Source organism: Pollicipes pollicipes, unplaced genomic scaffold, assembly GCF_011947565.3.
Source record: "Pollicipes pollicipes isolate AB1234 unplaced genomic scaffold, Ppol_2.1 Scaffold_7261;HRSCAF=8764_pilon_pilon_pilon, whole genome shotgun sequence".
In the NCBI taxonomy this organism is placed as follows: domain Eukaryota; kingdom Metazoa; phylum Arthropoda; class Thecostraca; order Pollicipedomorpha; family Pollicipedidae; genus Pollicipes; species Pollicipes pollicipes.
The window spans coordinates 41,047,578-41,067,127 of NW_023597054.1; the positions used below are offsets into that span (position 1 = coordinate 41,047,578).

A 19,550-nucleotide genomic window follows, 5' to 3' on the forward strand; every position below is an offset into this window, starting at 1 on the left:
CGTCCGAGTTCACTTCACCATCTGCTGGCTGCTTGAAAAGTATATTAATACGCGGTCAGGTGAGGGAGAGTCAATTTGATCCCCCCTCCCCTCCCCCGAAGCTTTTCAGAAATGATTTCCGAACGGCTGGCGTTCGGTGGTAGCAACGAAGCGGTCGGACGGTGGCATTTTGATGCCCCGAAAGAGCAAATATGTAACCCTTTGGGATAAGTTGATATTTGAATGGGACTGCACGGAATAACCAACATGGATAGAAAATACCGGCAGTTAAAATGCGCGCACGGCGATTAAAATTTTGCCACGATCCCCGGTGACAGTTTCGACGACTGGGCAAACAGACAAACAGACAGACAGGGCGATCTCCAGCCTTGCAATTGATCCCTTGCCCCCCACCCCCTGTTCCTACACCCGTGGGTGAAGGTTTCAAGGATATTGAATGAGCAGTGTCCGAGTTTTGTTTTGGCTGCAATACCACAAAATGGCTTATGCAGATTTGATGATTAGTATAGGAGTTTGATATCACCAGTTCTATAATGGCTGGGTTAAAAACATATATTTATTTGGAATGGAGTAAATTTAAAGATGATCAGTGCAGGCATTGTGAAGTTTGGGGTTGGTTGCATGGATGGCAGCAAAGTACTGTTGATGCAGCCTCTTAATAGCGCCATATGTGCGTACGTTTCGTCTTGCGCCGGAAACAGCACCATTCAGGAAATGACGCAAGTTGTTGCATGCAGTCCTGTGACTTGCTTGAAACTAAATTGCATACAGCCGGATTTGTTATTAGGGTCGATAGCACAAGGTGAGCGTTTAATTTTGGTGAATTGTCCGTCGTAGGCATTTCGACAGACCGCCTCGATGGGTCCTGATCACACATTAATGTGGTATTTGTACCTGTATAGTGTATGGCCTCGTCGGGGGCGTAGTTAGCAAAGTGAATTGGGACGGCTGAACAGCGTTAAAAGGGCAGCCTGCCTCAAATTGCACTGAAAAACTGGTTTATCCCCAGCTGTGGCCCACGTTCTTCTCACAGGTGGTGGTATTAGGGAGGGGGGCCACTAGGCCTGAGGCCAGGAATGGGGCTGAAGTTTTCCTGCACTATATAGGAATTTGTACCATGGCCTTATGTTTAGAAAATGCATGTACATTGTAAATATCTGCTGCTTGGCTGCACTATGATCAACACATAATGTGGAACATGATCCACATAGCAGCAACATGTCAGCAGTGAGTTCAGCATGTGCATTTCAGGATGCTGTAAATCTGAGTATGCTGTTTGGCACACAGTTTCAACATGTTTTGGTACCACCATGTGAGAACCAATTTTTCAAGGAACTGTGATGCTGGTGGCAAGTGTCTGAAACTTGGTTTTGGCTCTTCAAAGTGAGAAAAAAGTGTTGTTCAAGATTAGGAATTGTGCCACATTTTACATGAAAATATTGCAGTGCTGGAAAACTTTATGTTCCCTGGTGTAATGTGCACCAAGAGATTTTGTACTCCAGGATTGTGACTAGGTCAAATAAAACATTTTGTACTCCATCATGATGCAATAAGAATAGCTTTTGGAAAAACTCATTTTACTTCCTTGTGTCAGGACAAAACCAAACCAGAAGGTGCAACAGCCTGAGACTTGGTGCATCCATCAGGATCTACATATTGATATCTGCAAGAGTACAAGTCTTGCACCCACCAGACTAAGCTGTCCAATAGCAAGCTGCCTGTTTTGCCATCTAGGTATATGATAAACCATGTATGGAAATGTGAAAAATAAAGCATGTAAAGGTTTTATGGAATTGGCTTTTGAATAATGCTGGGAAATGAGAAATAAATACCAGAATCACACCAGTCTGTAGATCAGCAAAGCTCTCACTTCCTATGCCCTACACAGACCAGCTTAGACTTGAACATGACTTAACCTACCATTTACGATGAAGAGCATTAATTGCCAAGGATGCAACAAACATTCATAGAAAACCACTCCCCCAATCACCTACCACAGATGACCACCTACCCACATGCCACCACCGTGTCATGGCAATGCAAATAAGAATCACTCACTATTCAGCGTCAGAAACATCTCAACTATTCAGCGACTTGCACCTGCCTCTCAGTTCAGGCTGGAGGTTGAACATAGCAAAATTCTCCAGTTGGTTCCAATGATTTGCCTCATTGTGACTGATTTGTCAAAAGCATAAATATTCTGCTCACGCTCATGCCCTGAGCAGATTTGTAAACATTTGGAGGGAACCTGTGTAGAGATGGGCATCACGATTATGAAGAAGGACTTATTTGTACTCATCCAGAACCCTTACCTGTTTTGGGATTGCATTAGTATCTTAAAATGTCAGATGATTGTGTTTTGAACATAGGGTTATGTAATAGTTTTGGTCTGCCAGTACAGAATAGGCAGTTCTAAGATATTGATAGTGCAGTGGATAGAGGAAGCATTACACATTTTTATGATGGTTCCTGAGCTTGATGTCTGCAAAATATGCAAACTTTTTCATGCATACCATTTTATAAAGGTGTCATAGAGGTGTCATATAAGTCCTACCACTTATTTGGCCAACTTAAGGTACAAAAATGTTCTTTCAGACCTCCTCCTGGCATCAATAGCAGATGTTTTTGTGCAAGTTAAGAATACAAATAATGTTTTGTGCTGTGTACAGGATGCTGGACAGTGGTAAAGGTTTTGATAAAAATGAGACTGGGAATGTAATGCATTTACTTGTAGGAAATGTGCCTGATTTAAAGGCATTGAACCAAGCATCAGGTATGATGAAAAAGCTCACTTCAAAGCACCACAGTGATGTGATAGTGATATTCTTTATTTGTCTTGATTGCTGTATGGCTAATGGAATGACAGGATTGAAATGGCATCATGGTGTTATGGATGCCTGGGTGACCTTGAAATATTCTCCCCAAAAAGTCTGCTTGTCCTTGCAAGCACATAGCTCAGAAACTAGAGGGGTGGGCACCATATGACCACCCTAGTCAGTGCACCATAAAGCCCAAACAATCATCATCATCAGAAACTAGAGAGGTTTAGGTGTAAAGAAGAAGAGGGCTGTGAACTGCACTGAATGATTATCAAGATGGCTGTTTCATTTCAAACCCCCATACAAATGTGGAATACTCCCTTTGATATAAGTTTCGCAACCAAGCCTAGGAATGCAAGTCATCAGGATAAGATAAGAGGTGAATATGTAAGAACACCACAAGGAAGGGCCAAAACATGCACAGCTACTGATATTTGGGTTCTGAAAACACCACAACACACAGGTTGGCAGGATACCTCTTGAGAAGTTGAAGCACTACAAGTAAGTCAGCCATCACCATGATGGCAATCTCACATGCCCAGTGTGTCAGCCCCTCTGACAACACACAAATCCTCCATTACATAATCAAAGGATGACATAATGGTGAACATATTTACCAAATGGTGAAATGTCGTTTTCCTGAAGCAGTCTTTTAACAATGACAGCAGCTAATGATGGCAGTTGTGAGTGGAGCTACACATGGGTGGATTTGACGGATCCTCTGCCCCTCAGGGATCACATTCGAAGCGTGAGGGCGCCGCGGGCCGCAGACTGGGAGGCCAGGACCAGCGGCGTCATGGACGCGTCCGCGGCTGACAAGAGCAAGGAGGACGAGCTGCTGGTGTTCGGCTACGCCTGCAAGCTGTTCCGCGACAATGAGAAGGCCCTGTATATCGACAGTGGCAAACACCTGATCCCGTGGATGGCGGACGAAACATTGAAGATTGACAGGTCCGTTGGCTTCGTTGGCCACCGTCCGTTGGCTCGCTGGAAGTGCAGTGACGGAAGATGACTGTGACGTCTTGTCTCGGGCACACGCCATGCACGCCCGCCTGCTCGAGCCGTACTCGGGCGCCACTGGTCTCGGTGGCATCTGATGTCACCCGTGGCGGGCTCTATTGGCTTAGGTTCGTACACTTTTGATGTTTTGGTGTTCTAACCTGGCAGAAACTTGCATTTTTCACAGTCACCATGCAGTTTACAGCCCAAATTAGGACAATGACGGCAGGATGAAGATGCTTGCAGTTTGTGGAACTCGCAAGTGTTTGATAGTGGAATAAATTTGGTAAGTATCTGGTAAGTAAGGTAAGTATTTACCATATTGGGAGTATTTGACCTGGCTCATTATGTGACTGTGACAGATGTTTGGTTACCAAAGTGTTCAAACTTGTTCATTGCTGTTTATGATGACTGATTGTTGGAAGTTAAGAGTGCCTGGTCAAGTATTGTGTCACTTACCCTTGTACATTATCCATGGTGTAGGGGAGCATGTCTGCTGTTCAGGACACTGCCAAGCCTTCCAAACTGACTTACAGGTGATTGGAAACTTGACAGATATGCCGAAATATTGACAAGATGTCGACTGCGTGCTGCCGCTGTGTGCCCTCGGCTAATCCAGACCGTCTCGCTGCCCATTCTGACGCACATTCTGCGTGTTTTCAGCCGCGCTCCGTCGGCTGGGGTGGACACTGTGTGCCGCCGCCGCCACAGCCGCCGCCCTCAGCGTGTGTTCCTGTAGTGTCCGTGGGTGCCGGCCGGCCTGCGGGGTGGGCGGCGCGCGCGGCCGTGTGCGCCGGGCGCCCCTGACGTCGGCCGGCCCGTCTGCCGCAGGTACGACGGTCGTGGCGCACTCTCTGACCTGCGTCCGCACGAGCCGCCGCCCGGCGGCCATGACCGCTGGCACGGGCTCACCGAGCGCGAGCGGCGACTCGAGGAGCTGGTGGACCGCGAACGCTACCTGGCGCTCTACCAGGACGAGGACGAACAGCGCATGCTGGAGGGTAAGCAGCCGCCGCCGCCCGGCTCCGGCTCCGGCTCCGGCCAGCACGGCCGCTTGCCCCGGCCGGCGCCGGCCGACACCAGACACCGTAGGACAGTGGTGCAGTCTTGGATGTAACTCGGGACCGCCCTGCGCTGTATTTGTTTGCTTTGAATTGACATTTGAGGCGTTGTGCGAAATCCAACCGTTGCATGGTGTTTGACACACAGCTGCGAGAAACTCGCAGTGTCCTCATTTCTGCTGTTTTGCAGCAGTGTTGGTGGTGCGGCTGGAGACATTAACGTTTTCCTGATTGTAATACTTCCTGGTAACACACGCGGAAAGCATGAAATTCGTTCGCTGGATGCACTGCAGGCACGGTTACAGAGTTTAGCCGCGCGCGCTCAGTGGCAGTCACAGCATAGGCCATTAGGTGGTCATCTTTCACCACCATGTCGGCTGTACTTGTGAAAAGCAGTGACACCGCTAGCGGTCAGCTGAGTTCGCTGCCCTTTGTGCGTAGGTGTTGTGTGTGACGACGGACTGACGCGTCCCCGGCCCGCAGAGGAGGAGTGGAAGCGGCTCCAGTCGCTGGCCGGAGACGGCGCCCGCTACAGCCAGATGGGCTACACGTACGACGCGGCCGGCGGCGGGAGTGGCGGCGCCGCCACCGGCGCGGCGCCGCCGGCCGCCCGGGAGCCGGCGGCGGCCGAGCCCGAGGACGAGCCGTACCAGCCGCCGGCCGCGCTCGGCCTGCCCGACGGCATGGCGCAGGTGGGAACGGACGCCCGAGCTGGCCTCCTGCGCCGGCGCCTGTCCCGAAGGACGGGTGGACGTGATGAGCCGCACCGGTGGGCGACTGGCGCGCCTCGTCGTCCGCGGTCGGCCGGCTCTTGTCCGTTGACGTGCGGACAACCGAAACCCGCGCGTGTCACGTAGCACCAGTGATTCAATCCTTCAGGTTTCCTTTGCTCTGTGTTGCCAGGCGCTGCCAGCCTTCTAGTGTGTGTGATCCTGCCGGTCACGTGCCGGTTCTGATGCAGTCGGTGCCTTGTTTTTACCCCACTTTCCGTGTTTTGTTTGTAACGCCACTGCCATTTTGAGCTGTGGCATCGCCGTGTGCCGCTTATGCCTCTGTCATTCTTGTGCTTCTATGGCTCCACTATTTCGCTGTGTTGTACTACACCACTGCCTGTGTGGGCCGTGTGCTGTCTGTGACACCACCGTCCGTGTGGCATGTGTGCTGTTTGTGACACCACTGTCTGTGTGGCATGTGTGCTGTTTGTGACAACACTGTCTGTGTGGCGTGTGTGGACCATTGTCTGTACAGTCTGCGTGCTGTTTTTGACACCATTGTGTGGAGCGTGTGCTGCTTGCGACACCACTGGGTTAGCTTTATTTGTTCATCACACGACTGTCTGTGTGGGCTGTGTGCTGTCTGTAACATCACTGTCTGTAGGCCATGTGCTGTCAGTCGCGCTGTCTGCGGGGCGGCCGTGTGCTGCTGGCGACGCCCCCTGCCCTGGTGAGCCGAGCGGCTGCGGTGGATGAGAGTGTCGTGCGTGCTGTTGGCAGCCCGGGTCTCGCCGACACGCCGACATCATCGAGAGGACGGCCCATTTCGTGGCGCGCCAGGGCCCGCAGATGGAGATCCTGATCAAGGCCAAGCAGTCCGATAACGTCATGTTCAACTTTCTGTCGTTCGACGACCCGCTGCAGCCTTTCTTCCGCCACATGGTGGTGATGATCAAGGCCGGCCGGTACACCATCGGACCGCAGAAGCCAGGTGAGCGCCGCCGACCGTGACCCTGGGGGCGGGGCTCAGTCGGCGTCGGCTGTGACGACCGTGACCCCTGGGGTGGGGCTCGGTCAGCGCCGGCTGTGACGACCGTGACCCCGGGGGTGGGGCTCGGTCGGTGCCGGCTGTCACGGCCCGCCGTCCTGTGGCGGCTCCCAGACGTGCACACGCTCCTAATGTAGAAAGCCTTTGCATTGCAACGACTGCTCCGGATCCTTCGGTCGTGGCGTTTCGTATCAAAACGATCCCAAGACATCGAGGAATAATCACAGCTCCAGTCTTCCTCATGCAATTTACATCGTTCTGCCGGCTTATAGGAAGCGGGCCTGGCCGGCGTGGTCACTGTCTGGCTGAATGACCGGTCACTGTCTGGCTGAATGACCGGTCACTGTCTGGCTGAATGACCGGCCGGCAGCTGGGGTTTTGGAAAGTCCCGAACTGGACAGGCAATACGAGATGCCGTCACGCGCCGCATGGCCCCGAGTGGCACGTGATTGTCTTTTGATTCTGGTCGTCCTTTTTCAGAAGGAGAGGATGAGGCATATCTGCACCCGGCGCTGAATCTCAGCCGTCCGGACATAGTATGTATGCTAGCAAGCGTTCTTCCCAACAGCTCGCCCGAAACGTGGCCACCTTCAGCTATCACTAGCTGTTGCAGAACGTTGTTTTCTTCGCCAAAAGGACGTTTAAATTTATAAACATGCCTCATGAGGTTCGGACTGCAGACAGCCCCAGCGGCGTTGGTGCGCGCTGGGCCTGTGATAAGCCAAAGCTGCGTAAATGGTTGGTGAAGACGAACCTTGAATACGGTGTCCACTTAAAAGACCGGCCATCCGTTTGACGGATGCTGACCATCGGTATTGCCGTCGTATGGTGAACGCTGCTGCCACGTGCGGCCGCAGAGCGTGACTGCAGCGTGTCCCTCCGCCAGGCTCCGGGCAAGGTGGACGTGATGTACCAGCCGTCGGCCAACTGCGCGTACCAGCTGCTGGTGAAGAACATTCGGTCGCGGCAGGCGACGGACAGTCCTGCCGGCAGCGGCACCTCCAGCCCGGTGCCGGCCGCCGGCGCCGCCTCCTCGCCGGCGCCGGCGGGCGCGGCTGGCGCCGCTGACAAGCCAGTCGCCGCCTCCGCCGCCTCCCCCGCCGCCTCCCCCGCCGCTGCCGGCGTCGCTGCTGACGGGGCGCGGCCGGGGCCGGCAGCGCCGGCCGCCGTGCCGCCGCCGCCGGCCGACGTCCGACTCATCATCGACAAGATGGCCAGCTACGTGGCCAAGAACGGCCGCGACTTCGAGGGCATCGTGATGGGCCGAGGTGAGCGGCGAGCCGGTGTCAGCGGGGCGCGGCCACCTGGCGGCGTGGGCGGGCTGGTCCGGGGCCATCACTGTCGTCCGGCGCTGCAGGCGGTGTGAGACCGCGTCGGCAGCCGTCCGCCGGCCGCTGTGGGGACGACGCAGCTGTCTGCACGCCGCCACACTCGCTCGTGTGCCCGTGCCCTCAGGGGACGAGCGCTTCAGCTTCCTGAAGGAGACGCACAAGCATCACGCCTACTACCGCCAGAAGCTGGTGCAGTACGAGCGAGATCTGGGCAAGACCAAGCCGCCACCGGCGGCGGCGGCCGACACCGACAAGGCCAACAAGCCAGGTAGGTCGCCGCCATGTCTTCAGCTTGCTGTCCCCAGCTGTAGGGCGTTTGCCTGCGGTCGGCTAGGTCTAGCGCCATGTGTAAATGGCTGACCGGCCCGCGTGCCACGCCGGCACCGCTTGTGTGAAACAAAATATATGAAATGCTGGGCGGGTGGAGACCTCGTCCAGGGTCGCTCGGCGGTCAATGTTGGTTTCCAAAAACACGTCCATTGCCTGCTCATTCTGTGGTGATTAACTATCGCGAGCCGGCCTCCGGCTGTGTGTGGGTAGTGCGTGGCCTTCCCCACTATCCACATGCCGTGGTGCCCAGCTCCTGATCGTGTCGCTTGTTCCGTTCGCGTGTGGCGGCCCCGCGCCTCTCGTGACTCCCCCCCCCCCCCCCCCCACACACACGCGGGTGCCGTGTGACTGAGCCATGCTGGTCTGCGGCCGTCCAGTGCCTGTGTCGTTCTCGATCCGGCCCAAGTCTGACAAGGAGTCGACGCCGCTGGAGCGGAGCGCCCTACCGCTCGAGGAGAGCGAGGAGGAGGCCGACGAGGCGGGGCAGCCGGCCGCCGCCACCGCCGCCGCGGCAGCCGCCCCCACCGCCGCCGCCACAGCCGCCACCGCCGAGACCAACGGCGACGTCCGGCAGGAGAGAGGTGACCGCGGCCGGCGGCCAGCGGGGCGGCCGCGGCACGCCGGCGTGCGCGCTCGCTCTCCTCTGCGGTGTGCGGTGTTGTGCAGGTGGTAGTCTGGAAGGGCACCACCACACTGTGGCCACCACGCTACCAACCATGCTGCCATGGAAGCAAGTGGCCTGCAAGCTCTTTACAAACATGGAATGCTAGTTCGATGGAACGAATTATGTAGTTGAGTCGTTTGTAATGATTGAGACTGGGGGATAGTATCACGGATGGAATGATTGTTTGGGTTGTCTTCCGCGCATAAGGTGTTAGTATCTACGCGATACGCATGGACGTAGTTACTAACATACCAAACTAGGGACGATTGTCCAAACAATTGTTTTATATGTCACACAATTTGAGTATCACCTTAAAACGTAATGAAAACAGCTACCTATGTCTCTCCATATTTTCAAAAAAGCACAAATTCAGCTTCTCACCCCTTTTAAGACACCTGGAGTGACTGCGATTGCCTTGCCATTTGCGTGGAGTGTCCGTGAATAGCTGGTCCGCAGAGAAAACTCCGGGCGAAAGGCCGGCTAACACTGTCCTTACGGCTGTGAGGTAGGCATCGGCTTCAGCTGAGCAGCCTGTCTCTCCATCAGGTGGAGCGTCGGCTGGACCACCAGCGGTGGCCTCACGGGGGGACGGGTCGAAGAGGCAGACGCGCCAGGTGCCGCTGGTGGCGCCCGCCCCCGGCGTGGGCCGCGATGAGATCCAGCTGGACCGCAAGAGGCGGGCCGCCCAGTTCCTCGCCAAACTGCGCCAGGACGTGGACAAACACAAGCAGCCGATCATAGGTAATGTCCTGTTTGGACTTGGTAGTTCAAAATGATGGGCGATGCTGCTGTATTGTGAGGCTGGGCTGATTTTTGTCACATGGCCTGTTGACACCAAGTTCCACCACGCTCATTTCGGGACTGGCATGTATAGGCATTATTCTACTTGCGTTTGTAAGTTGTTTAGTTCATTTGCGAGGATCACTATTCACCTAGATAAGGCAATAGTAATAACCTTGTTCCTAGGAGAAAAAAAAACATGAATGGAGATATAGATGGGTTGATATTTCTGCAACATACCTTTGTCGAAACAATAGCATAAGTGCTTATGTTTCGATAAAGATCTTCTGCTATTGTTTCGATAAAGGCATGTTGTCGAAATATCAACCCATCTATATCGTCATTCTCGTGGTTTTCTCGAAGAAACAAGGTTATTAACACTGTTACCTGCGTCGTGTTTGTGATACTTTAGACCTTTTCAAGCTAGCATTAATGCACAGAGACATTATTTGGCGCCAAGTCTGAAATGCCCGACAATTCAGGTAAACAGGACTGAAAACCATTTGATGTCAAGGCTATCAAGATAATTTGGTTAGTTTTAGTTAGGAAAGGTTTTTGTTTCATCATCTTTGTGATGGTCAACTTATTTTTGCGGTACTTATTCATTTGATCCCATGGGACCAGATTCGTAAACGTGATAATATCAGATATGAACATTATGACAAAACCAAGTGATTGCGTATCTCCCTTGCTGTCTTGATGGATCTGACGACAAGCGCTGGGGTGCGAAAAGGTGGAATTCGTGGCATTGGCGGGTGCGTTATGGACATCACAGTGTAGTGTTCGGGTCACCGCCATAGGTCAGGAGCGCGCCGTAACCTGCGTCCGTGCCCCGACCGGCTGACAGCGGGCAGCGCTCGACAGCCAGCGGTCGGCCGTCATCAGCTGGCGACTGAGCCTGACTCATGCCCGCAGGGCCCCAGCTTCCACCCGGCCCGCTGCCGGCACACTCGGACTCTGACTCGGAGTCCAACTCTGGCTCGGAGCCGGCGGCGGCCGGAGGTGAACTGTGGCCGGAGCGGCACGGTCCGCCCTCGCCCGGGCCGACGCAGACGCCCGAGCAGGAGCAGGAGCAGGAACAGCAGCAGGAGGAGGAGCAGGAGGAGAGTGGGGACGAGGCCGACCTGGACAAGTACAAGCTGGTGGACTCAGGTAGGCGTGCCGGACGCGGCGTGACATCACGAGCGGCCGACTCCCGCGCCGGACCGGCCGCCTCCCGTGAGCGGCTGCCTCCCGCACCGGTGCGGCCGCCTCCCGCGACCGGCCGCTCCCGCACCGGACCGGCCGCCTCCCGCGAGCGGCTGCCTCCCGCACCGGTGCGGCCGCCTCCCGCGACCGGCCGCTCCCGCGCCGGACCGGCCGTCTCCCGCGAGCGGCCGTCTCCCGCACCGGACCGGCTAGCCGTGCTCAGTTCAGCAGATACGAGGACCTGGGTTGCCTTTTCTTACATCACCTCAGAATGCAATATTTTGATGGTACAAAACTATGTATGATTTGTTCATTTGGCATGTACATATGGCATACATAGGTGTGTATATAGGTATGTCGGCATGTATGGTGCATGAAGGTACGTAGGTACGTACGGGATATAAAGGTGCGTACGTGTGTACGTATAGTATATGAAAGAGTGTGTGTGGTATGCACGTATAGCGTATGGTATGTTACATCAGCCAGTCCATGGGCTCGTTATAGACCAAATGAGATATGTCAACCGTTAATCTATAAGTCACTTGACTTAAAATTCATCAAATAAGCCAGTTGATTGGTTTATGAAACAATCGATAACGGACCTTTGTCGTTAATGTGTTATCGATATGTTTGATGGACATAATTAGTCACGGCGTTTCGGTGCGGTATTTCCCTCTTATGCGTTAAAAAAGAAACATTGACGTGCATACCATTTCGCATTGTACAGCGCGCCGCGTCCCGTCGCCATCCGTTAGCATTGTAACGGGGCTGATGCGAGAGACAGCTGCAGCACCAGTGGGCGCCGACGGTGCGCCGCTGTCCGCCCGGCTGCCTCCGCCCCGCGCGCCCCTGTGGCTGCCGGTGACGTGCGCACGCTGCCGGCAGACTCACCCCACTCGGTACCTGAGTACGCGGCCGACGACGCCAGCCGAGCCAGCACCCCGCCCAGCGACCAGCACAGCGACCGGCGCGCCAGCCGGCCGGACAGCGGCGCCGACCGGCGCGCCAGCCGAGGCGCCAGCGTCAGCGACGGCCAGGACAGTGGGGGCGCCAGCGCCAGCGACCACCGCGGTAGCGGTGGCAGCCGCGTCGCCAGTGAACACCGGGGCAGTCGAGGCGCCAGTGAACACCGTGGTAGCCGAGGCGCAAGTGAGCGCCAAGGCAGTCGAGGCGCCAGTGAGCACCGTGGCAGTCGAAGCGCCAGTGAGCGTCATGGGAGCCGTGGCAGTCGAGGCGCCAGTGAGCGCCATGGGAGCCGTGGCAGTCGAGGCGCCAGTGAGCGCCATAGGAGCCGTGGCAGTCTAGGCGCCAGCGAGCGCCATAGAAACCGTGGCAGTCGAGACACCAGCGAGCGCCATAGGAGCCGTGGCCGTCGAGACGCCAACGAGCGCCATGGGAGCCGTGGCGGTCGAGGCGCCAGCGAGCGCCATGGGAGCCGTGGCGGTCGAGACGCCAGCGAGCGTCATGGGAGCCGGGACAGTCGGGGCGCCAGTGAGTTGGGCGAGGGCGGCCATCGCCAGGAGCAGCGCCGCCACCGGCACCGGCACAAGAAGCGCTCGCATCAGCGACGGCGGCGTCATCACCGGCAGCACGGCTCGGACGGCGGCGAGGAGAGCGGGGCGGCGCCCGCCTCCCGCTCCCGCTCCCGCTCCGGTTCCCGCTCACCGCCCCGCCACCGCAAGCGCAAGAAGCGGCCGCGCAGCCCGCCGGCCTCGTACAAGAGGTGCGTGTTCGGCTTCGGCGCCGGCGCTGGCGGCTGACGCTACACTCGGGCCAGACCAGCTGAATGGCCCCGCGCGGAGCAAACTGGGCGGGTGCTCAGCAGGCTCCAGTGTAACGGGTTAAGCTGTAGCGTGTATGGGCAACAGTGAGCTAGAGGGAATCAGAGGGACCAGGCGGGATAGGGCGAGTGTGGCTGACCAATTCTGTTGGGATGTGTAGCGCGCCCATGTGGTTATATGTGTGACCAGCTGGTTTCGGCATGTCAAAGGTTTGTTTCGGAATTGCTTGTGGGGAGGGGGAGAGGTGGGGTGCTTTAGATGTCGGTTTCAAGTGGAATGTGTGGCTTAGTGGGGTGAATTTACTGGGTTTAACTGTTTGATGGTGGTAAACTTGTGGCTGCTGGCTGAGGTGCAGTGTATGGTGAGCATTGGTAGGGGTGGGATCAGAGCGAGCATGCATTGTGTTTGTAAGTGCGTGTGACCGACTGCCCGGCGCGACTGACTCCGACGCCGTCTGCCCGACAGGCTGCAGTCCCCTGGTGCCGCGCCGGCTCCCGTCTCAGACATGCACTGGCGGCGCACCGCCAGGCCGACACGCTCCCGGTAAGCGTCCCTCTCCCTCCACTGCCGACTGGGGAGGCCCCAGGTCGGTTACAACCGGGAAAGCCCCGGGTCGGCTGCAACTGGGGAGGCCTCGGGTTGGTTATAACCGAGGAGGCTCCTGGTCGGTTATAACCGGGGAGGCCCGGGCCGGTTATAACTGGGGAGACCCCAGGTCTGTTATGACTGGATAGGCCCCGGGTCGGTAAAACTGGGGAGGCCCCAGGTTGGTTATAACCGAGGAGGCTCCTGGTCGGTGATGACCATGGCGGCCCAGGGTCGGTGATGACCATACCCCACTGCCAGATCGGTGCCTGCATGATGCTTCGAAAGTCCAGCCATCCTCGAAGGCAGGTGGTGGTCGGCCCACCGAGTGGGTGGGCCCAGTATTCGTCGGCGGTAGCTGTCCGACCTGGCCCGCTGAGTAGGATGGGCCCAGTGTTCGTCGGCGGTAGCTGTCCGACCTGGCCCGCTGAGTGGATGGCCCAGTGTTCGTCGGCGGTTGCTGTCCGACCTGGCCCGCTGAGTGGATGGGCCCAGTGTTCGTCGGCGGCTGCTGTCCGACCTGGCCTTGTTCTTCCTTCCGGCCGGTATGCTGTGTGTACTGACATGCACCCGGCTGACCGAGACAGTGGACTGCGCTTGCCGGCGCCAGGAGTTCCGTCTAAGACCCGCGTCATTTTGCAGGTCCCCCGTCCGCACCAAGAGAAAAAGGTCTCACTCCTCCAGACATAAACACAAGTCGAAAAAGAGCAAACGCTCCAAAAGGTAAAAGGCCACTTTTCTTTTCGTTTACCCTTGTGTGTGGCCTCGTCGTTGTGGTGTCATCGCAGAGACCGTGGGGGCAGCGCGCCGGCTCACAGCTCATCACAACAGTGGTGCCGAGCCGTATGGATCGCGGATCGGCGGGGCTCGCTTCCGTCCTGTTCGCGTGTTGTCTGTCCATGGCTGCGGTCTGCCAGTTAGGGGAGAGGGAGAGGGAGAGGAGGGATAGAGAGAGGGGAGAGGGCTATTGACGCTTGGACGGAGGAGCTGTAAACGTCTCGTTGGCCGTGTCGGCCGCTCAGTGACGCAGAAGCTTATTGCATACAGCTGTGAGAATACATTGTCTAACTTTGGTAACTCGGCATGATAACTGGGGGACGAAAATTCACGGTAGCGTCATGCATTAGCGCGTTTGATATATTCGCAGACTTCGTCATGTTTTTGGTTGGTGACATTTGATGGTATCGGCGGTTTGGTAGTTCTGACTTACGAGTCTGTGTTTTGTGGCATGGAGATGCGCTGGGTTTGTGAGACTCGCTGAAGAAGTAGGATGATCTCGTCTCCCGGTGACTCAGCCCCATTCTACTACACCCCCTCCACTCCACTCACTCCCACTACACCCCCTCCGTCAAGGACTGTTTGAGTTGTTTTGTGGTTCCTGGGGTCATCTGTCCCCCTGGATAGGCACCTTGATGCGCTGCCGAGCAGCCGCACTCGGTGGGCCCTGCACGGTTAGCTGGCGCGTCCGGTCAGCTGTGGAGGGCTGTATGGGTGCGGCGTGCCCCCAGGTCACCGAGCCGGTCCCCGGCCGGGCCGGCGCGCGCGCCGTCCGTGGAGCGGGTGGCCGAGATCACACGGAGCCCCGGCCGACCGCCCCGCTCGCCAGCCAACCCTGGAGACGTCATGTACGTACGGGCCGGGCTGACTGATCACCAGGCCTAGCAGGACACCGGTGTACCGAGCTGCAGAGCCAGGAATCATGCTGGCCAACTGACGCCGCTTCAGTATTTTCGCCTGCTCGGGAAGCATACGTGGTGGTTTCACTTGGCGCCTCTTCAAAGGAGTTGGATTCTTGCGCGCATGCGATGGGTGTGTTTGTTTCGATGCACCTGTTTAGAGGCGCCGGGCGTACTGGAGCCGTTATCGATGCGCGCGCGCAGCGGTGCTTCGGTCTCGGTGTCGGTGGTGGGCGTGGCCTTGGGACTATCGGCCGGCAGCCCCGTCACCGGGCACCGCTCTCTGGCAGTGACCTGACGTCCCCGGAGCGTCGGCCATCGCCGCCCATCAGTGGCGCCACCTCACCTCGCGACGGCACGCCGGTGCCGTCTGCCACCAGCGGCCGCGCCTCCTCGCCGTCCGGCTCCAGCGCACCGGCCTCCTCCAGGTACGGACGGCAGGACCTGACCTACTCCAGGTATGAACGGCAGGGCCTTGCCTAGTCCAGGCACGGACGACAGGACCTGACCTGCTCCAGGTATGAACAGCAGGGCCTTACCTAGTCCAGGTACGGACGCAGGACCTGACCTACTCCAGGTATGAGCGGCAGGGCCTTACCTAGTCCAGGTACGGACGGCAGGACCTGACCTACTCCAGGTATGAACGGCAGGACCTTACCTAGTCCAGGTACGGACGGCAGGACCTGACCTGCTCCAGGTATGAATGGCAGAGCCTTACCTAGTCCAGGTACGGATGGCAGGACCTGACCTACTCCAGATTTGAGCGGCAGGGCCTTACCTAGTCCAGGTATGGACGGCAGAACCTGACCTAATCCAGGTACAAACGGGAGAACCTGGCCTGGTCCAGGTACGGGCAAGGTTGGACCGAATCCAGGTCCAACCTTGTCCGTCACGCTTGGTCTTCACGTGCACGCGGCAGTTCTCATGCATTTGTGTTTGTGTGTTTGTGATTGTGCGCCTGTCAGGCCCAGCAGCTCCTTGTGACCCCTCTCAGCGACAGACAAGAGTGCGTGACGCCCCCAGATGGGATGTTCAAAACCGACCATAGTGCCTGGCGGGTGCCGAACACAGCTGCTGCCCCTCCAGACTGTTCTGGCCCTATGTGCTCCTCAATGCCGCCACAGATCCTCCGGGTGGCGGCTCCTTCTGTGACCATGCTGTGCTCTGCTAACCCCATGTGTTCTATGAGCACACAGTACGACCGTGTCGGTTTCCCGTCTGTTTGCGCGTATGTTGCGCATTATCGACGGTCGGCGCGTCCGCCGTGATGCTGGTCCTTCCACATTGCAGGGCCCTTCGTGACGCTGGGCCCGCCGTGACGCTAGGCCCTCTGTGACGCCGGGCCCTCCGTGACGCTGAGTCCTCCCTGACGCTGGGTATGCCGTGACGTTGGGACCACCGTGACGCTGGGCCCTCCGTGACGCTGGGCCCGCCGTGACGCTGGGCCCGCCGTGACGCTGGATATGCCGCGACGCTGGGCCCGCCGTGACGCTGGGTTTGCCGTGATGCTGGGCCCGCCGTGACGCTGCTCCCGCCGTGACGCTGGGTATGCCGTGACGCTAGGCCTGCAGTGACGCTGGGGTATGACAGCGTGATGCGGGGCCCGCCGTGACGCTGCTCCCGCCGTGACGCCGGGTATGCCGTGACGCTGCGTCCGCCGTGACGCTGGGTATGCCGTGACGCTGCGCCCGCCGTGACGCTGGGTATGCCGTGACGCTGCGCCCGCCGTGACGCTGGGTATGCCGTGACGCTGCTCCACGTGACGCTGGGATGCAGTGATGATGGGCCCGCCGTGACGCTGGGTATGCCGTGATGCTGGGCCCGCCGTGACGCTGCGCCCGCCGTGACGCTGGGTCCTTTTCACGTCAGGTCCGCCTCGCCGCCGGCTACGGACGAGCAGGATGTCGCGCAGCCGGACGCGCCGGCGCCGCGTAAGGTCGAGGAGCCGCTGCACACCGACCAGGCGATCGCCGAGCTCAAGAGGAAGCTGGAGCGCCGGGCGGCAGCGGCGGCGGCGGCGGCCAACGGCTCCGGCCGGCCGGCGGCTGGTCCCGGCCCGGCGCCCGGCCGCTCCAGCAGCGCTCTGGTCGCCCAGATGGCAGAGGTCAGAGGACTCGGCGAGCCGGCAGCGACGGCCCGCTGGCGGTGGGGCTCCGGTGGGGGCTGTCACCGCCCGCGCGCCGGGAGGCGAGAGCTGATCCCATGTGTTGGCGGGGCTCTGGTGACCGTGGAGTTACTGAGGCTCTCCTTGGCTATGGCCAACACTGCATGAACGCGCCGCGGTAGCTGTACACGGCACTCGATGTCACGTGCCGACCCCGCGGGTCCGTAGTCGGCCCTCTGTGGCCCACGCTGTCCTGTTGGCCGAGCTGTCGTCTCCTTCGTCAGCGTGAAGTCGGGCACCGCCGCAGTCCCTCGAACCCGTGGTGCCGGACACTCCTGCAGTCCTCCGGACCCGTGGTGCCGAACACCGCCGCAGTCCCTCGAACCCGTGGTGCCGGACACCGCCGCAGTCCCTCGGACCCGTGGTGCCGGATACCGCCGCAGTCCCTCGGACCCGTGGTGCCGGACACTGCCGCAGTCCCTCGGACCCGTGGTGCGGGACACCGCCGTGCGGTGGTGACACGACCGGGGTTCAATGCATTGGATTCAGTGGGGGGGGGGGGGGGGGGGAGTTCACGTTTACAGTCATCACTCTGTCGTTCGTACGGGGTCCGTAGATGCCAGCATCATATAGATACGCCTTTTAAATATTGTCAATTTGTTTTCGCACTGCTGGAGTTACCGGTCGCCAGCTAGCCAACATCATTTTACGTGCTCCTCGGCAGTGTGGTTTGCGAGGATGCTGTGGTGTATGGCAGTTGTTTAGGGCGCCTACGCGCCAGGCAAGTGGCAGTTGCGCGAGAGAGTTGGCCTTGGGTGGTGGCGCGTGGCGGGGGCGCGACGTGTTCGGACGCCTCGGACGTTATATTATTGCTATTGTTATTACCCAGGAAGTGGGCAAATACTCACGGTAACACCTGACTTAGTGTTTGGTCGGGCTGTGAGAGCGGACGATACTACAGATACTTACTTTGGCCTGAGGCGTGCGGCGCCTGTGGGTCTCGCTCCCTGAACCCTGTCTCGGGATCATCGCCAACACCTGGACACGCTGAACGGATCCTAGCTTTGCCGGGCAAAACGGACGTGGTATTCGTGCCAATAGTTGATGTTGCACGCGGCTACACACGGCTCAGAACCGGCCGTGCTGTAGGTTTGCACCAGTATTCAGGATAGATGAGTACCAGTCGCCATGGCTATGTGCTGACTGAGGCATCTCTTGCCTGTTAGCTGTTTTCTATTGGGCTGTGCGCTCGGTGAACTTCTGCTGTATGCCAAGTTTACAGGGTCCCAGTAACTTGTGAGTGTAGCGCCGATTCGAAGCATGATCGCGTTGACCACACCATGCAATCGCCTGCATTCGCTCAGTTCATTCGAATAGAGCAGAATCACGTGATTCCCCTTCCATGAAGGACCTTGCGATCAATCGTCAAATTTAGGACACGCGTTTTCCCTGTACCCGCGTGAAGTCCCAACCAATTAGGGTCGTCAACGGGCCCGGGGCCCACGGGGTTGTCGATTCCAATGTTGGCTAAGGCTCTCTTCGAATGATGGGTCGTGATGTCCTACTGCGAAAGGGCTGAATGTGCGCAGTTGTGGAGCCTATGTAAGCCAGACAGCAGTTAGACACTTTGAGATTGATCTCCGTCACCACGTTCAGCTGACTGTGCGTCTCTGTTCCAGGGTCTGAAAGCCAAAGTGCACGAAATGATGAAGGGTTCGTTGCTGGGCAAGTAGGCCGTCGGGAGCTCCCGTGCCTGGTCCATCGGGAGCTCCCGCGCCTGGCCCGTCGGGAGCTCATGCGCCTGGCCGTCGGGGGCTCCCGCGCCTGGCCCGTCGGGAGCTGAGCCCCGGGCCGCGCTCGATGCTGCCTGATCAACAGTGCACCAGTGATACGTGGCCACAATGTTTACACAGCTGTGGGCCAGTTATGAGTGCGCGAAAATATAGTGTTTTTAGTATTTAGCGAAACTGGTCTGTTGGTCCACCCACTGGCGGTGAAGAATATCAGCTCGAGACGCGCTTACGTTCCTCATAACGCGTTTGCACGGTCATCCGCATCACAATCGACGTCAGATACCGGTGAGACCATAGGCCGTGAACTACGCAGAGCCGGCCGGCAGTGTGAGTGTAAAGGTTGGCGTCGGTCGATAGTTCTCGGCCAGAGACGGTCACACCCAGCACGTGACGGGCCGGCAGCCCCCCCCCCCCCCCTCCGTGGTACGGCAGAGACCGGCGGGGTGTGCCAGCCACCGGCGCCACGCCGGGTGAGCCGCGCAGCACCGCCTCTTCAGGGGAGTCCCTACTGCGTGCGGGTCCAGCCACCGGAGCGAGCCGTGTGGACGGGCTGGACAGCGTCGCTGCTTAGCGACCGGAGCGATCCGTGTGGACGGGCCGGACACCGTCAGTGCTTAACCACCGGAGCGAGCCGTGTGGACAGGCGGGATCGCGTCACTGCTGAGCGACTGGGGCGAG

General features: G+C 58.1%; 1 protein-coding gene across 1 annotated transcript; it reads left to right on the forward strand.

The window, feature by feature from the left end:
- The first annotated feature begins 711 nt into the window (after positions 1-711).
- On the forward strand, positions 712-18,812 carry LOC119111441 (splicing factor, suppressor of white-apricot homolog). Its single transcript, XM_037235254.1, has 17 exons — positions 712-802; positions 3,552-3,770; positions 4,650-4,819; positions 5,363-5,571; positions 6,373-6,583; positions 7,121-7,176; positions 7,527-7,640; positions 7,794-7,908; positions 8,096-8,239; positions 8,679-8,882; positions 9,512-9,706; positions 10,661-10,897; positions 11,819-12,531; positions 13,180-13,257; positions 14,906-14,924; positions 16,845-16,969; positions 18,759-18,812. The coding sequence occupies exons 1-17, from the start codon at positions 732-734 to the stop codon at positions 18,810-18,812; spliced, it is 2,934 nt and encodes a 977-aa protein (XP_037091149.1). The 5' UTR covers positions 712-731.
- Positions 18,813-19,550: the final 738 nt, after the last annotated feature.

Excerpts from the sequence above, each read along its gene's own strand:
- LOC119111441 (XM_037235254.1), top strand. The coding sequence starts at position 732 with ATGCAGTCCTGTGACTTGCTTGAAACTAAATTGCATACAGCCGGATTT. Across the intron at positions 8,240-8,678 it reads CGACAAGGCCAACAAGCCAG|TGCCTGTGTCGTTCTCGATC; the intron begins GTAGGTCGCCGC and ends GCGGCCGTCCAG. Across the intron at positions 12,532-13,179 it reads ATCACCGGCAGCACGGCTCG|GCTGCAGTCCCCTGGTGCCG; the intron begins GACGGCGGCGAG and ends TCTGCCCGACAG.